Source organism: Nyctibius grandis, chromosome 1 (genome assembly GCF_013368605.1).
Source record: "Nyctibius grandis isolate bNycGra1 chromosome 1, bNycGra1.pri, whole genome shotgun sequence".
Taxonomy (NCBI): Eukaryota; Metazoa; Chordata; class Aves; order Nyctibiiformes; family Nyctibiidae; genus Nyctibius; species Nyctibius grandis.
Window position 1 is genome coordinate 125,069,282 of NC_090658.1, and position 16,545 is coordinate 125,085,826.

Here is a 16,545-nt window from a genome sequence, read left to right on the forward strand (position 1 = left end):
CTTTGCCCATGCTCGGTTTGCTGCTGGAACGAAAGCCTTCTGTGGAAGCTTTTGTGGGGTGTTGACTTTTAGTTATTCTTAGCTGAGCTACTTTCCAATATGTAGAGCCATTTTAGGCTATGCCATACCTGCTAACAAAAGCCATTGGGTCCTAAATTCAAAGCTTATTTCAGCTCTTTCCCTTGAATCTGGAGGAGCGACCTGATGATATTTAGTGTCTACAATAGGAGAGCTGAAAGTCCTGCATGGCTGGAAACCTAGCTGAGTGTCGGTGGATATTTTGCTTTGCTCAAACTTACAAGACACAGGGAAGAGGGAAGGGGAACCAACAGAAGTGGGAATGAACCCCTGCAAGCTCCAAGTACTGGACTCCACCCTGCACAGCATAGGTATAGAGAGCAAAATGCCAAGGAGGAAGCCTGGTTTTCTCATTAAACCACAGAACCGAGTCTAGTTCTTTTCCTGGCTCAACCACTGACTCCCAGTGTGGTCTCAAGTAAATCGTTTCACCTCTTTATGCTTCAAAATGGGGATAGTAAGACACCCACTAAGTGGCTACTTTGGAAGCTTCAGTCAGAAGTTAAAAAACGACCAATATAAATATTTCACTGGAACATCTTGAATTGTTTTACAGGAGTGGTACAGTTGGTTCTTTCCTTTATCAGCAAATGAAAATAAATAAGAAATTTGTCCCGAAAATTAGGCATTAAGCCTGCAGTGCAAGCTCTGACTTTATTCTGCCCATGTATGTGTTGCTTCAATCCATCACTGTATTAAACATTTTAGATTTCAGAGAGGCCTGTGTCTCGCAAGCCAAGATAGGCTTTGCCTCTTGACATCTTCTTGCAAGTGTTCTGGTAATTTAATAGACTGGAAGTTATTTATGAACACTGAAAAGGGTCTATCCCCTTATGTACATGTCCCTCGTAGTCTGACATCTTGATTTCTTCATGTCATCTTATTAAAAAAAAAACAGCCTTTGGGGCACATGAATAAATGACACAGATATGCATCATCGGAACAGATGCTCAGTATTGAGGGTGATTTATTTTAATTAGTCAAATGTCATTTGAAGAGTTTTTACTTTGTAACTGGCTTTGATTGCTGTGTGCAAAGCTGCTGCTGCCGTTCCAGGATCTCACGTAATTCTCCCCTTTTCTTTCCCTCACCCGCATGTCGGTGCCAGGCGGCATGGAGTCGGGTGTCACGCTTGCTGATGTCTGGTGTTACATGTCCTTGCTCGATAACTGGAACCTCGTGTCCCGCATGACAGTCCCAAGGTGTCGACATAACAGTCTGGTGTACGACGGGAAAATTTATACCATTGGAGGGGTCGGTGTGGCAGGCAACGTCGACCATGTGGAAAGGTAAAAAAAAAAAATCCAAACCCATGCTGTTTGCTGGAGCTTTTTCTTCATGCTATGCTAAAGGACCACTTGCCTTTTAAAGGACACATCAAATGGGCTATACGTGTTAAAATAAGCTTTTATAACAGCTAAGAAAGGAGGAAGCTATGCAGGATTCCATTTCTTTTTAAAGCTTCAGTGGAAAGCATTGTTTCAAAACCAAAGACGAAAGCTGCCAGTTTGTTTGTCGGTTTGCTCAAGGGAGGGCAGAGAGGAATTAAGCTTCTTTGGACACTTTACACAGATTATACAATGAGCTAATAAACGTCCTTTGAATTTAGTACTAATGAAAGTCTTTACAGACCACAGTAATCCTTTTTATTTTTTTTTTAAATACCCAAAAAAAGCAACAGCAAAGTAAGTTTCTCACATGGTCTCCTGGTAAAGCACCTCAGCCTTGACCTGGATGGAAGATCCTCCCTTTGGTGGTCTTGGCCTGGGGCTGGGACCTGCCACATTCTGAGAAAACAACTGATAAATGGAAACAGTTTTGAATTCCTGGCTGAGAGGGGCTGAATAGAGATGGGAGAGAATGGAAATTTCTCTTTTCAAGAAGACTCCGGCTATAAAAGTTTTCCTTTTCTCACATGGAACTTAAAAAAAAAGGAACAAAAGCACAAAAGAAACATTTCACAGAGTAGAATTCCAAAACCAACTGATGTAATGTCAACCATAACATGCAATAAAACCATAAATTTTATATGCATATCAATGTTTTCAGTAAAAAATAGAAACCTGCTTTAAAATGCAGTGTATAAGAATATTCCATTCCAAAAAGATCAATACAGCCCTGGCCCTACCCAAACACTTAAAAATGCATTGTGAAAATAGATGAATGATACATTTTTTGTGAAATGTTTTTCCTTAGTGAATCTGGCAACCAAAAACAGGAAGGTTTTTTTTCTTTTTGTCATTTTTAAGTGCTGAATTTGAATACTTCTCAGCAACATTTTGAAGCAGACAATTCCCAGTAAAAGTTGCCTTAAGAGGCGAGCCAAAAAAGGGATATAGGTCCTTAAGAAAGACTTGCAAAAAAAAAAAAAAGGAACATTTTTCAAAAGGTCAGGATTAAAGATGCTTTCAATCTATTATTTCTGGATTTTGGTGCTGCAACATTTATGTTCCATTTATGCAGGGGGTGTATATTTTTTCATTTAAGTGGATACCATAAATACTGAATATCAAGACCTGTATTAAAAGTTTAAAGAATGTTTCGAAGTCAAACACACAGGAAATTAGGAAATACCAAAAAGAAAGTTTCCTTCTGCAGATCTGCTTTTTGGTACAATCTTTAATCGTGTGATCACTTTTTTTTTTCCCCAAACAATTTCTGCCTAGTTCAGTGCATGGGATAGACCAGTTTGGGGAATGTAAGCATGGCCAGGGAGATCCTATCTGCTGCTGAGTGATCACCATTCACATACAGTTTCGTGTTCTTCTATGTTCACAAATTTGGTGCTATTTTGCCTAGGAGACAAGGATGTGACAAAAGGAGAGGAGTGTGCTGTGGGACAGGGTCTGCAGGTAGCCTTCGCTCCCACCCCAGGCACGGGCTGAAGAACTGACGTTGGTGATGATGCTTTCAGCAAGTCAGGGAAATGCAGGCAGCGAAGAATGAAGGATAAATAATAGCAGTGAATGCAACATGTGAGCGTTGCTTCCCTCCTTACTCTGAGCTTAAGGTGGGCATTGCCCTTGGGACTTGCTTTGAAGAAAATCTCACCATTTTATGCAGGGTTTTTTTCTGATTTCTGAAGGTATTTGTCCTGTAATTTAAGTCAGTAAATTTTTAACTAACAGAAATGTTTTTGTGGACGTGGGAGGGAGCGAGCCCAGGAAAGAGATGCAGTCTTTTATTCCATCTCGCGATAAAGAACAACAGCAAAATAATGCTATTGCAGATAGGTGTCTTGGTAGATGTCATTGATTGAATGATCTCTTTTAATTTTTCCCATAGTCTCATTTCTTCCTCTTCTCTGATTCTCATGGTCTCTCTTTAACAAAGCATCCAAACCACTGGTCAGTTGAATGAACCCCAAATCAAGCAAAGTCTCCCCCTCTCCTTCCTTCTGATCTCAGTCACCCAAGCCCTTGCCACAGATGACATTGCAGCCTGCAAAGTCATGCTCAGGCCCTCAGTGTACCCTGCATGGCTCGGTGAGAGCAGCCGTGCTGGTTTTCAGTTGTAACAAGGCCACCAAGAGACTTTTATGTGGGAAAGGAGCAGATTTCCTCTCTATCATTTCAGTGCACGCTGTCTCAACTGCAATAAGGATGTCTTGTCATGGGGATTTGCTAAACCCGTGGTTATAATTAATCTGCTATTGTCTATAAAGTGTCTTGTGAGACGCAGCCATAGAAAAAGTGTAACATGGCCTCCTTACACCAAGAAAAGAGAGAGTTTTTTGGATGTTTTCTTTTTTATTCTTTGTATTAAAATGACAGTGGGGAGTGACAGAAGGAGAGCATGGCATGGCTGAAGCTGTGCATTTTAGAAAGGATGTTCCAGGGGTCTGCTGTTAGAAATGCAGATGAGAAAAGGCTGACCCTCATAGCTGTACTGAGCAAAGTCAGGCCTTTTCACACAACAGCGTTTCCCATTTGGACCAGGCAGCTAATCTGTGTGAGCGTTCAGGAATTTAAATATTGGGGAACACTGTACCCACTTTTGCAAGTGATGAGGCTTTCTGGTTTTGGATTGCAACTTTCAAAAAAAACCCGTACAAAGTAAAGCCACTTCATTTGCTCAGCTGTCTGCAGTCTCATGCGCTTACTCGCTTCTTGTCTTTGCCCTCTCTTTCTTTGTTCCCCCCCTCAAGAGCTACAAGCGACTGGCCTTCTCCCACCATATTTCTCTGTGGGCTACACATTCCTCTTCAAATATTGCGTTGCTTTGGATGGCACACTGAGATACCATCTCTCAGGAGGGTGGAAACCTCTCTGTCGTTCCAGCAGGTCTTACAAAAGCACTGTGTTAAAATTATAATAAAGTTACATGATCGTGTGCTCCAAGTCAGGTGATGCCAAAAATTACATTTACTTCTGAGGTTAACGTCATTCCCCTCGGTGCTGAATTTCAGGTTTGTGCGCTCTTGGGTTTTGGTTTGTTTTTCACCCCAAAGAAGGCATCTGAGATTATAACCCTGTTACCCACCCAGATGGAGGTATGGGGGCTCATCCAGGCATGACACATGATGTGGTCCTGGACAGTGTGAAGGACAACCCACTGGACACCCTCCCTTGCTGGGCTATCTATCACCTCCACTCATGCAAACGCACCTTATCTTTCCCAACCATATTTTGCTTTCTGCTTGCTGAGTTAACGTAAATGTGACCAGGCCCAGCTTTGGTCAGGTTTTGATGCATTTTCGCTCGTGTGGTGGAGGGCACATCTCCAGTCCAAAGTGACCTATCCTGACCTGACCAGTTAGCAGCCCCAGAGCATGGAGACTCCAGGGTGTCTCACAACAGCAGTTCTTTGAAGATGGAGAAAATAACATTTTCTTCCAGTTTCCTTCTTGTTTCCACCTGGTTTTCCTGGAATTCTTGGAATAGTTCATCCTAAACGGTTAAAATCTTACAAAGATGGTTTTATTGCATTTTGTTTTTTAGAAAACAAAGCTATAGAAATTTTAGCTATACATGCTACCGCCTGACTAGACCTAATACATCTGCTGCACCATTAGAAAGCATTAAAGCAAGTAGGGGCCATCGGGCTCCTAATGATTTATGGCATCAGCTCCTGTGCTTCTCTCTCTCTGCTTTTGGTTGTGTCACTGATGCTGAAGGGCGCAGCCTCAACCAGAAATTCTGGTGCCACTTAAATCAGTGGGTGTTTTCCCATCAACTTCAATGGGGCTGTGATTTTTTACCCTTTATCTGCCATTTATCTGTGAAGAGGCAGTAAAAATTCTGTCTTGATGGAGAATATTACAGGACTATCACAAACAGACGGGTAGGAGTCATTCGTTACTCATCTTAAAACAATATGCATGTGCCAGAGGGGCTGAGTTATAAGTCCATTTTTGTGGCTGTACACGGGTATATGTTCAGGGAGAGTTATGTTTTTGGAATGAGTGTTTAGGGAAATAACGACACGACTGCAGTTCTCCATCAAGCCCCTCTGGCAAGTTTCTGTGTGACAGGGAGCAAGTCATTAGGTGTTAGGCGAGAGGATATTACACTTTCTGTCTTCTTCTGAGATATGAGTTGAGTTGGGAGGCAGCGAAATGAAGTGAATCCATGAATTAAGTTTTTAGATAATGGATGGGCCCTGTAATATATGCAATTTGAGAGCCGAGAAGAGTGCGTATGCTGACAAGACAATATATGTGACTAAAAGTGCGGAAGTGTGGGTGCTTTGTGGTTATTATCTGTTTGAAGGACAGAAGAAGATGAATCCCCTTGACCTGACAGCACTTTTACAATAGGGTGGTCTAAAATTGGGAGATTACTTCTGTTGGCAGTGTGTACTTGGAAGACAGTCTGAAAAATTCAATGTAAAGAATAAGTTTTATAAGCTTTAGAAACTGCTTCAGAACCTACTGTTTTATTGACGTCCTAAGAAAATTAAATATATAGCTTTGTCAAATGATAGTTTCTTAAGCTACTCAGAACAGTCAGAAGAAAATGAAAAAAAGGCAAAAAATAGTAATCCATTAATGTGATTTTAAACAACATGTGAATCATCTGAAGAGCAGATCAATATGACACTGTACAGCTTTATTTTAAATCGCAGCTTTCCTGGAAACAGAATTAAATAATGTATAAGAAACTGGAGGGTGCATGTCTGTAAGCAACTGACCGTGATGTAAGGATTTTATAATGTGAATAAATGAATATACTCGTACGGCTGTTTAACCTAGAAGGAGATAAATTAAGAGACTGAGGAGAAAAAAAAATACTGTTTTATGTACTGAAGAGATCAAAAGTCGGGAAGGTAGAGAAGCAAATGGCACAGCTTGAAATGAAGGGTTTTCTGCTGTTAATGCGGAGGTGGTAGGGAAAGAGCAAGAAAGGAGGCGTTGAATGAAATGAGTGAAGCAAGATCAGGCCCACAGATGAAAGTGGAGATTTATGAAAACCAGCAAGGTTATTTCTGTGTGTGCTCTCTTCAAGCCTGGGCTGTATTTTCTGATGGGTTCAGATCATTTGCCATATCATGGGTGTATAAATAATACATAAAGACGAGGATAGTGATTGCACAAGGGTCAGGTGAGACAACAGTGCTCGGTGCACATGAAGTGACAGACAGGGACACATACGTCCTGCACGTCTGACAAGCCTGATGTCTGGAGCATGGACTGCCCTCAGGGCAGAGGAAGGCATGCAATGGCATCCATGTAAAACCACACGTGAGTCCGTAGTGTGCAAGGGACCAGGAGTCAGTCACGTGAAGGGAGATGTCCTTGAAGTTTCAAGTGCAGCAAATTGGATGGACTTGGTAGGCCCATAGCCAAGGACATGCATGGACACACCGGGACTTGAGGGTGCAGTGGAGGAGAGGAAAGAAAAACCTTTGCTTGGCTCAAAGCCAGCTCCCATTAAGTCTCTATCTACGGCTTCGAACAGGGGAATCAAATGCAAAGCTTGACTAATGGAAAGAGATCAAAGTGATTATTCTTTAAATCAGTTCCCTCTCCACTGGCTCCTGAGCAGAGCTGGTGTTAAAGCCAGCTGAGGAGCCCCACTAGCACCAGTGGCGGTGAAGTGATGGCAATGCTGGAGATGACGTGACAGTTGGAAAGGCCCTGGGGCAGAGAGGTAAAGCAGGTGTCATTATTTCCTGTCCTGGAAGGTTACAAAGATTCAACTTTATTAATTTTTAAACCAATTTAGTTAATCTGGTGCAAATCCTTGTGTGAACACATTAAGAGCTGACTTGAGATAGACCAAAATGATGGAAACCTGCCTTGCAGTGGGAGGCTTAAGGAGCTTAGACTACTTAGTTTATCCCATAGAAGGTGAAGAGGTGACTTTATTATTTTCTGCAAGTCCATACGTGAGAGATTTGATAGCAGACAGCTTTATAGTCCAACAGAAAAAAAAACCCTTACTTTATGGTGGATGGGAGCTGAAGCAAAACAGAGACTAGAAATCAGGTCTACGGTTTTGCAAGGAGTGTATGAACCAGAGGAATAAATTCCCGGGGGATGGAGGGACTTGATGAACAGGTATCAGGAGGCCTTGAAGGCACCAATTTCTCCGGCCCCAGGATTAAGTTAGGCACTTACTTAAGAGGATTGCTTCACTGAGCAGCCTATGTGAAACCCACGTTAGATGCCTGCGTTAGGTGGACAAGGGCTGGTTTCCACCTGCTTTATGGTTCACTGATTTTTTAAACCAAATGACCCTCAAGACAAGAGTGGGTTTTTTAGCTGCCCCACTTGTACCTATATCCAGTAGATTTGCAGCCTTTGGCTTTCAACAGATGAAGCAAAACTCATCATTTCTGGTTTCCCAGCAGCAGATGAAGGAGGGTAGAAGGCAGAAAGATCAGTTCTGTCATCGTATAGCATAAACAGAGAACAGTGAAAAACGGGGTCTAGGGGACCTGAGGTCCCAGTAGTGAAATTCATCCAGAAAAGGGATTGTTGTCTTTATAATTTAAACCTTCCTCCAGTATTCCTATAGACATGGTCCTCAACCACCCCCAACCCCCAGCAAATGTGAAGGGTATAACCCCTCCTTCCCGAAAACATATTAGGACAATCAGAAAGTCATTGGCAGGAACGTATCAGTCGTGGAAACTGTGGTCTGCCAGGTCCTTCTGCCAGTGCCAGGAAAGGCAGCACGGCTGCTCGCTGTTGTGTCTCAGACCACTTCGACTGGCCACAAACCTTCCTGAAGTTTGGACTAACAGTGGTGCTAAGTCAGAGAGGATTGTGCGAAACAACACGTATCAGGTGACAGATATAATTCATCTCTTAGAATTGGAGGAACTAGAAAGGCACATCAGGTCAGTTCTTCTCAGCTCTGTTTCTTTGCCCAGTTTCTAACCAATTCTAACCAATTTCTCAACCAGCTTTTATTATACAATACGACATCAACGATTAAATTACCAAGCCCCAAATTACTACAGTTAGCAAAGTGTAACCCAAAAGCAGTGTATGAAACTTTATATTATGCAACACTTTTTGCATATCTGCTAGGCTGGGCATGAGTGCTGCCCAGAGCACTGTGGGCAAATGCAGGAGCTGTAGCCTGTGGTGGAGCTGCTCGGGCAGTCAAACATGCATCTGCAGGCTCCAGTTTGGTACCAAACGTTAAGAATCAGCCCAATATAGGTGTGTCACCTTGAATGCTCCCAGCACCATGTTGTTTAATCTCATTATATTTCTCCCCTTTGATCACTTTGTTGTAGATGAATTTAATTTCTCAGAAACTCATTTAGAGCATTGTACAAGGCAGTTCTCCATGCTCATTATAAAGGACTTTCCTAAGTTTTTTTTAGTGAAAGTTTGCCTCCCTCTTGCTTTTACTTCAGTTTTATGAGTGTGTTAATTACTTTCAGTTATATTACTTGGAAACTCATTAATGCATTTTCATTAAGCACATTATTTTGTGCTGTTTCCACAATTGATATCATTTCTCCCTTTTATTTTCCTGAAGTTTGGGCGGTGAGAATCTGAGGGACGTATTACAAAGGGAGAATTCCCCTGTCACTAAATCATTTTTTAGAGATGGGTTCATGGCCATGGATCCGTTTCATGTTTGCCTATAGCATATCACTAATATTAAGAGCAAAAGCCCTGAATGGGTGATGAGGACTTCTGTTCTTGCAGTCAACAATTCTGAATAATCGCTACGCAGGAAACTCCTATTTGACTGAATGTGCCATTCACATGGAAATATAGAAGCCTAAAAAAATCCCGTTATTTTCTACTCTCTCCAAGACTCATTTTAGAGCAGCTATTTGGATCCCTGCCACATTATCTTTCAAAAAAAATGATGTCTGTACTTGTGACATTGTCTAAAATGAATCTTCATCCATGGATTATTAACTGCACATCCCTTATGGTCAATGGCTTAATTAAATCAGATACTGATGACCTTAAAACTAATTTAGCACTTTTCATGCGTACTCTTTTCTGTTTGCTACATGTCAAATATGGACGCAATGGTGAAATCTTATTCCAGCATTAACGTTTGCAGCTTCTTGCGATGAAGCACAATAGTTTGGTTTGCACAATGGAAATTAAATGGAAGCAACTTACTCTGGCACAAAATGTGCATCGCTGGTCAGTTAACCAGAGTAAAAAGAGCTATCGTGTTGCATTATGTTGCAGGTGAGATGTGTTCCACAAGCTGAACAACTGAAGCGTATGAACAGTTGCCTGCCTGCAGTTGCTATTGGATATCATTGCACTGATTTGCAAGAATAATCTCATTGTATACTCATTAATAGAAATTAATTAGTGGAAGACATCTCAACAAAGATGTCCTGAGTTTCTTTAGCTTGGGCTATAATGAGATTTGAGAGGCATATACAGAAAATAGAACCAGCTTTCTCTGGGCTTTTCACAGTGTTTTAAAAGCTCAGAAAAGGCATTAATTACACTGTTTGTCAAGTGGCTGAATTTGTAGGATGTTAGAAAATACATTTCCACCTCTGTTTTCCTTTTGCTTGTCAAGCTGCCTTTCTGTTATATCCCAGCCTACTTTCCCTGCCTGTCTATCCTGTCTTTACTGTTCACCCAGTGTTGCGTCATCTCAGCTCACTCCGGTTGCTGTCGTCCTAGGTACGACACGATAACCAACCAGTGGGAGACCATCGCTCCTCTGCCAAAGGCCGTCCATTCGGCTGCTGCTACTGTTTGTGGTGGGAAGATCTATGTCTTCGGTGGGGTAAACGAAGCCGGCCGAGCTGCGGGGGTCTTGCAGTCCTACATCCCGCAGACTAATTCGTGGAGTTTTATAGAGTCTCCGATGATCGGTAAGGGGTGCGTGGTGGCAGAGTAAACCTGTATTACGAGAGAAATCTCTGTGCTACAGGTATTTTAATGCCTTTGTGGAAAGCAAATGAGTTGTGGGGTGAGGGGGACATATATTTACAACAGATTGGCAGGAATGCGTAGTATATTATACCAGAGCGGCAATTATCTGGATCTTTACTGAAGGCAATTGTCACTCATTAATGCAACTAGCTATCAGCTAGAAGTGATGAGTTCAAAGTAGAGGAGAAAAGAAAGCAGTTATTAGGTATGGACAACTAGTAATTTTAGATCCAAAAAATTTGCAAAGTGCAGTGAAACTTTATCCTGGCATCATGTGTTGCTCCATGCGGTTTTACAGCACTGCTCAGTTAATGGGTTATTGCTCATGAGTTTGTTAAAATACCGCCTGTCCTGTGGGAAGCGGCAGTCATTCGTGACTGGGGTGTATCAGTGGTGTCCAAAGGCATATGTGATTCAGAGGCTGAAATCTCTGAGACATGTAGATTATTAAAACTGTGTTTACTAGTTCGTGATGCCCTTGAGCTCACCGAACATTTTACAGAATAAAGAGCAAGACGAGAGGCTAAACTTCCCACCGTACCAGCCAACATTAGAGGTGCAGACTTCCTTCCAAAATGAGGGTAGCGCTCAGAAGATTGCAACTTATTTGCTTTCTGTGGCGCTTTGCACCCTGAGTGTTTAGGCTGCTTTTGGATGTGAGGTTTAGCATTCAGCTTCACAAAGATGTTACTGCAGGGTAACAGTCAACCTGGGCCACCTGCTCTGCACTGAGTGGCTGTGGGCAGCCTTTGGTCTGGCTGTACTCAAGTGGCCAGAGAAACAACACTCATGCAGTCATCGCAGAGAAGCTGCCTTGGGGTGGCTTGCCTTTGCATCCTAGAATCGTAGAATCATCAAATAGTTTGGGTTGGAAGGGACCTTTAAAGGGCATCTAGTCCAACCCCCCGCAGTGAGCAGGGACATCTTCAACTAGATCAGGTTGCTCAGAGCCCTGTCCAACCTGACCTTGAATGTTTCCGGGGATGGGGCATCTACCACCTCTCTGGGCAATCTGGTCCAGTGTTTCACCATCCTAAACCTCTTAGTCATGCTGAAACTGTGACATGAGGTGCTTCATTTAAAAAAAATAATGGTCTCGTTATGGAGCCTGGTAGAGCAATAGGAGTAGCAAGTAATAAATTATACAAGCACAGTTATAAAGTATGCAGGTAAGGCCTAAGCATATTCAGAAAGCTAAAATAAGCTGCTCTTTTTGTTGTAGCTTGTTATAATTATGACTCTCTTCTTGGTGTTCCCTAGTAGATCAGGGCATGAGGAGCTGGTAGAGCCACAGCTGTAGCCTCACCTGCGCAGACAGCACTGCTGCTTTCCAACTCCCTTGCTGCTGTTTCTGTCCAGCCTAACATAACATGACATGCATATGATGCAGCATGAAGCGCCCAGCAGGAGGGCGTTAACCGGCAAAAGTCATGTTTATGTAATACAGCAGTGCAAACAACCCTACTGCCTGGCTTTTTCCATCGCACGGCTACAGCTGCTGCTGTTCATTTAATCCACTGACTGACAGTATGAGGTTTTCCTGTACTCACAGCATATTGCAAAAATGAATGCATTATGCAAAGAGGTATTCCTTTTCCTTACCAAAATAGTACAAGTGCCACAGGAGCTAAGAAATCATTCCCTGGGCTCGTTATACTGCCTAGCAGGCATCAACACCATCCGTGCTTGGAAAAAATCATCTAAACCATCCAGAGTTGGGTTTGTCACCCCTTGTGCTAATGCGTGTGTACTACTATTTCCTTGCAAAAATACATGAAAGACACTGGTGAAGTTAAAAGATGGTATTTATGTTTTCTTGGTGTAAGTGAAGTTAATTAGTTAAGCTGAAGGCATAAAATATATGATGAAATGCAGAGTTGCTGTGTGTCTTTGTTGGGAAATGTATAACATCAATTTATTTGCAAATAAAGTAAAATACACAGAGACTGAAAAATTGCACCCCGGTGGAGAATGTCTGGGAGACTGAACTGGTGCAATGCTTGATCTTCACTAAAAGGTGGTGGGAATAGTGGAAATGAAATATACTTTAATTTCTGCAGCTCTACAAGAACCGTAGCGTCACCTGTATTTGTAGAGTATCCCCCAAGAACTGGATGCTATGCCAAGTGCAGTACAGTCAACATTTATCTAAAGCAAAGAGGGAGTAGCAGGAGTCTTGGGGTGCTTTTTACAAATAGAGCTGAGATAAACCCTGATATCATCACTGCTGGGGTGCCTTTCACAGCCTCAGAGCCTTTTTGTGTTGATTTGTGAATTCTTGAGTTGTCCCTCTGAGCTAACTCAACTGAGACATCTGACGGCAAGTTGTGTTGGTTAAGGTCACCCCAGAGATCAGTGAAACTTGTTTGACCTCCAGAAGGACACGAGATTGTTTAAAAACACCTCAAGTACGCTCAGATGTGCAACAGTAGATGCAGGTATTGAAAGTAGACAAGGTTTCTGGAGATTTATAGAGCAGTAGTACCTGTTTCAAGTCACTGCAGTATTTTATGATAGTGAGTTAAACGCAGCATGACACATGTTTGAACCCAACAGGTCCATCACTTCCAAAGTGTCATGTGCCAGCCTAATCCAAGGCAACACTGGTGTCAGCCATGGCACGGGAGAGGGTCATTTTTTGGCTAATCTGAATGGAGGTGAAGCAGGCTGGACTGACATATTGTCTGTGCAGAGGAGATAATGGAGTGGGGACCGATAGCCTGTCCACACAGCTCAACCCCTGCTCTATTCTGCCTGGATTTCTTCTAGGAACAAGCAGTGAATTCACTTCTAGTTTCCATTTATTCTTTAGCTTTCACCTGCCAGGAGGTGTTGGGACGTAGATGCCTGTGTGCAGTAGATATGACACTAGGCTCACCAACACGTTGCACACGGATGCTGTGGTAGCCTTTGGGCAGGTGTTGATTACACACATCCATGTATGGAGAGGAGAGGGTCTTTCTCAGTTCCCCATCCTTTGCCCTGCTTCTGTCCTCCCTGCCTTTGGAGCTGGCAGATGTTCCGACAGCAGCGCAGCCCACAGCTTGATGTTACTGGAGTAATGGAGCTTCCCAAGGGCTTTCACATCGCATGTTTTTGATAAACCTACCTTGCTCATCCCCTTGTGTTTTGAGCTGTAAGAAGTTTGCTGCTGTTGAGCCAAAGTCCTACAACAGTAGATGAACCCAGGCTACGTACTTGCAGCACCTGCCCTTCCATTTCTTGCCAGCCTGTCTTATATATCTCTGCTAAAAATGTATTTCATGCCCAGCTTCCTGAGGCTTGTCTTATTTAACAAGATGGCCACAGATGTGCTGAAGTCAGTGATTGTAAGTAAGCCTAATTATCTTGTCACTGCCTTTTAGTTCACTTTGTGCCTTCACGCCAGGGCACTAAAATAGACCTTTTTTGATACCCTGAACAGTCAGTGTCTGTACTGGTGGAATTATAAGTTTTTATTAATGTTTCTGGGTTATAAAAAAAACCAGTGTTTAATTATCACCAGTATTAAATTTTAAAATCTGGTGAGAACTATAGGAACACAGAAGTCAAAGATCTATGAGCATTTCTGGTTTCTAATCTAAGTATCTAGTTCCTCACCACACCATTTACTCCTGCAGTGACACGTCTGACCAAAGTGGGACAATCACAGAGCTAAGAATGCAAGAAATATCTGGAAAACAGTGTTACCAGTGTCTGTGCATTTTTACTGCACTGTCCCATGGCTTATTTTGGTTAAAATGCATAATTATTCCCATTAATTTATTTTTGGACTTTACAAGAAAAATCAGATATGTCTTGGCCCTCTCGCCAAGGCCAATAGTTTGGTACCCATTTGTGGGTTTGGCCAGCTCTCACCTAGAAGTCTCAAAGCAATGAGTGTTTCGTCTCATCCTTCAGCGTATTTTTCTTTCCATGACTAGTTCTTAGTGTTTTTCCCATTAGTAAGCTTGAATTTTACTTTCCTTTCTCTCACCCATTTCTCCTCCGTGTATGCGGACGGTTGGTCTTGATGATCTTAAAGGACCTTTCCAACCAAAACAATTCTATGATTCTATGCCATATCCTCCATTCAGAATGGGTTTTTTCCACTCCTTGATGTGTTCCCCCTACTCTACCCTCTACCCAGCAAAGTCAATATTTTCGTGTTTGCCCTTTATCAGATGTCTTCCCTTTCACTGCCTACCTCCACTTCATCTGCGTGACCATGCTTTGTCCAACTCTCTTCAGTTCATCAACATTTTGCCTGTAAATGTGGTGCTGAAACTGCCCCACCATGGCAGGTGGTGCCTTCTGCTTTGGCACGGGTGATCCCTGGCACACATACACAAAATGCGGCATTTGCAAGTGAGGACACTCAACTTCAGGGTCTCTGAGGAGAGTTTCCTCAGCGGTCGTTGGGGAAACCATAGGGCCCTGCAGTCTGTTGTGTAGTTATGAGAAATCAGGTAGCCTGAGAGCACTGTGCCAGAAGAGCTGACATCTGAGACCCTGCTGTTAATTGCAGTATCTGCACTTCAGCCTCACAAGCTATGTTAAGGGATCAGACCACAGTCTCCTGGCAGCTGAGGGACGTTATCTTATCCATTACTATGCCATTCTTGAGCTTGTCTGCATAGTATTCAGGGAGGGGAAGAGGCACTTACTATTAAAAGCAGATTTAGTTTTTGTTAACTAGTCTCCTTTCTCCGATCTGCTTCATCATGTCCATCAACCCCCCAACTGGCCATCCGTGCCTGCAGGGAGACCCTTCAGTTGGAGTTGTATCTGGACTGGTGGCATGCCTGCATTTCTTCCTCCTGATAAAAATGATTGACTAGCTTGGTTTTAATAATCTGTTTCCATATGAAGTGCTGCTGCCATTCATTTTTATGCCACTTCAGGCTCTGACCGAGTGCTTTACTGGAAGGCAACATAAGATCTTTAAGCAATCACGGAAGGGAAAGCAGAACTGTGCTACTTGACCATATAATGTACCAACAGATATGAGGGCCACGAAACACCTCACAGACAGCACGCTGTCGTTATTAAGTGAGGAGCACTTAGATAAATTATCAACCCCTTGTGAAGTACACCTCCGACTCAAGGATTGTCCTTGAGTGCTTACCCCTTCCTGCAATGACCTGTCACTAGAATAGAAATACTTGCATATTTTCCTATAGCAACAGCAAAGGAGAATGATGTTGTGATGTTATGATGTTATCCACTTGGAGAGAAGAGTACCTTTTATCTGTTATTTCCTTTACATTTATTCTGCCTTTTAATCTCAAGTGTGCTTGCTGTCCTGGACAAACTCCATTTAAGATTTTCCAGCCTGAAATGGATTGCTGTATCCAACAGCCTCAACACTTGAATTTTGGAGGGGAAAGGAGGCTGTTTCTCTGTTTCCATGCTTCCTCTCCCCTCTCTTCCTTCCCTCCAGCAGAATTTTGAAATAACCAATGTCCCCACTGTATCCCACAGTAAGCCTCTGACCCATAGGAGCTCATGTTCATGCCCAGTAGCATTGACCAAAAAGCCCAACCAGAACACGCTTTTGCAAAATTAGCCTCCCCAACCAACCACCTTGGACTATGAGCATGTTAAGAACTTCCAGCAGCAGCAGAAGTTGGAGTCTCCTGAGTGTTTGCATGAGGTTACCAGGCCCTGAGAGGACAACAACACAGGAAGGGTGTGGGTAGCACCTGGGGTGAAGTAAGGTTAAAGACTGAAGGTGGTCATCCACACCTAGGTAGCAGGAATGATGGCTTGAATTTTCCAAGCTCCCTGTATCTATGAACAATTTCTGCCTCCATGGTAACAAAACAAAAATAAACCCCACTGTTTTCTCTGTACCTGTCTCTGGAGCGGTGTCCCTCGTGTCTTTCTGCCATATCTTCGTCAGGATCAGGAGACTGTTTGCTGTGAACTTCTCCCTTCCTGAAAGAAACAGCAGAGATTTCTCTGTTTCTCTATCTCAGGCTTACTTTATACCAATTTATGAAATCGTAGCTAAAGCCAAAAGCAGTAAAAAGACAACAGATAGCTGATGTATTGAAAAATTGATGAGAGTCAAACACAATTGCCTCTTAAATAAAGAAAGAAAAAGAATATCAGACTGTCTGCCTATTTGAAAAGAGAAAAGAAAGTCACTATAAAAATAA

At 42.7% G+C, this 16,545-nt stretch overlaps 1 protein-coding gene across 1 annotated transcript in view; it reads left to right on the forward strand.

Annotated features, from left to right (window-relative positions):
- The window catches only part of KLHL29 (kelch like family member 29), a 146,233-nt gene that overhangs the window by 113,356 nt on the left and 16,332 nt on the right, over positions 1-16,545 (forward strand). The window contains exons 8-9 of the mRNA XM_068404314.1: positions 1,187-1,367; positions 10,148-10,341. Coding sequence (XP_068260415.1) covers positions 1,187-1,367; positions 10,148-10,341 — 375 coding nt within the window. The remainder of the gene's footprint in view (positions 1-1,186; positions 1,368-10,147; positions 10,342-16,545) is intronic.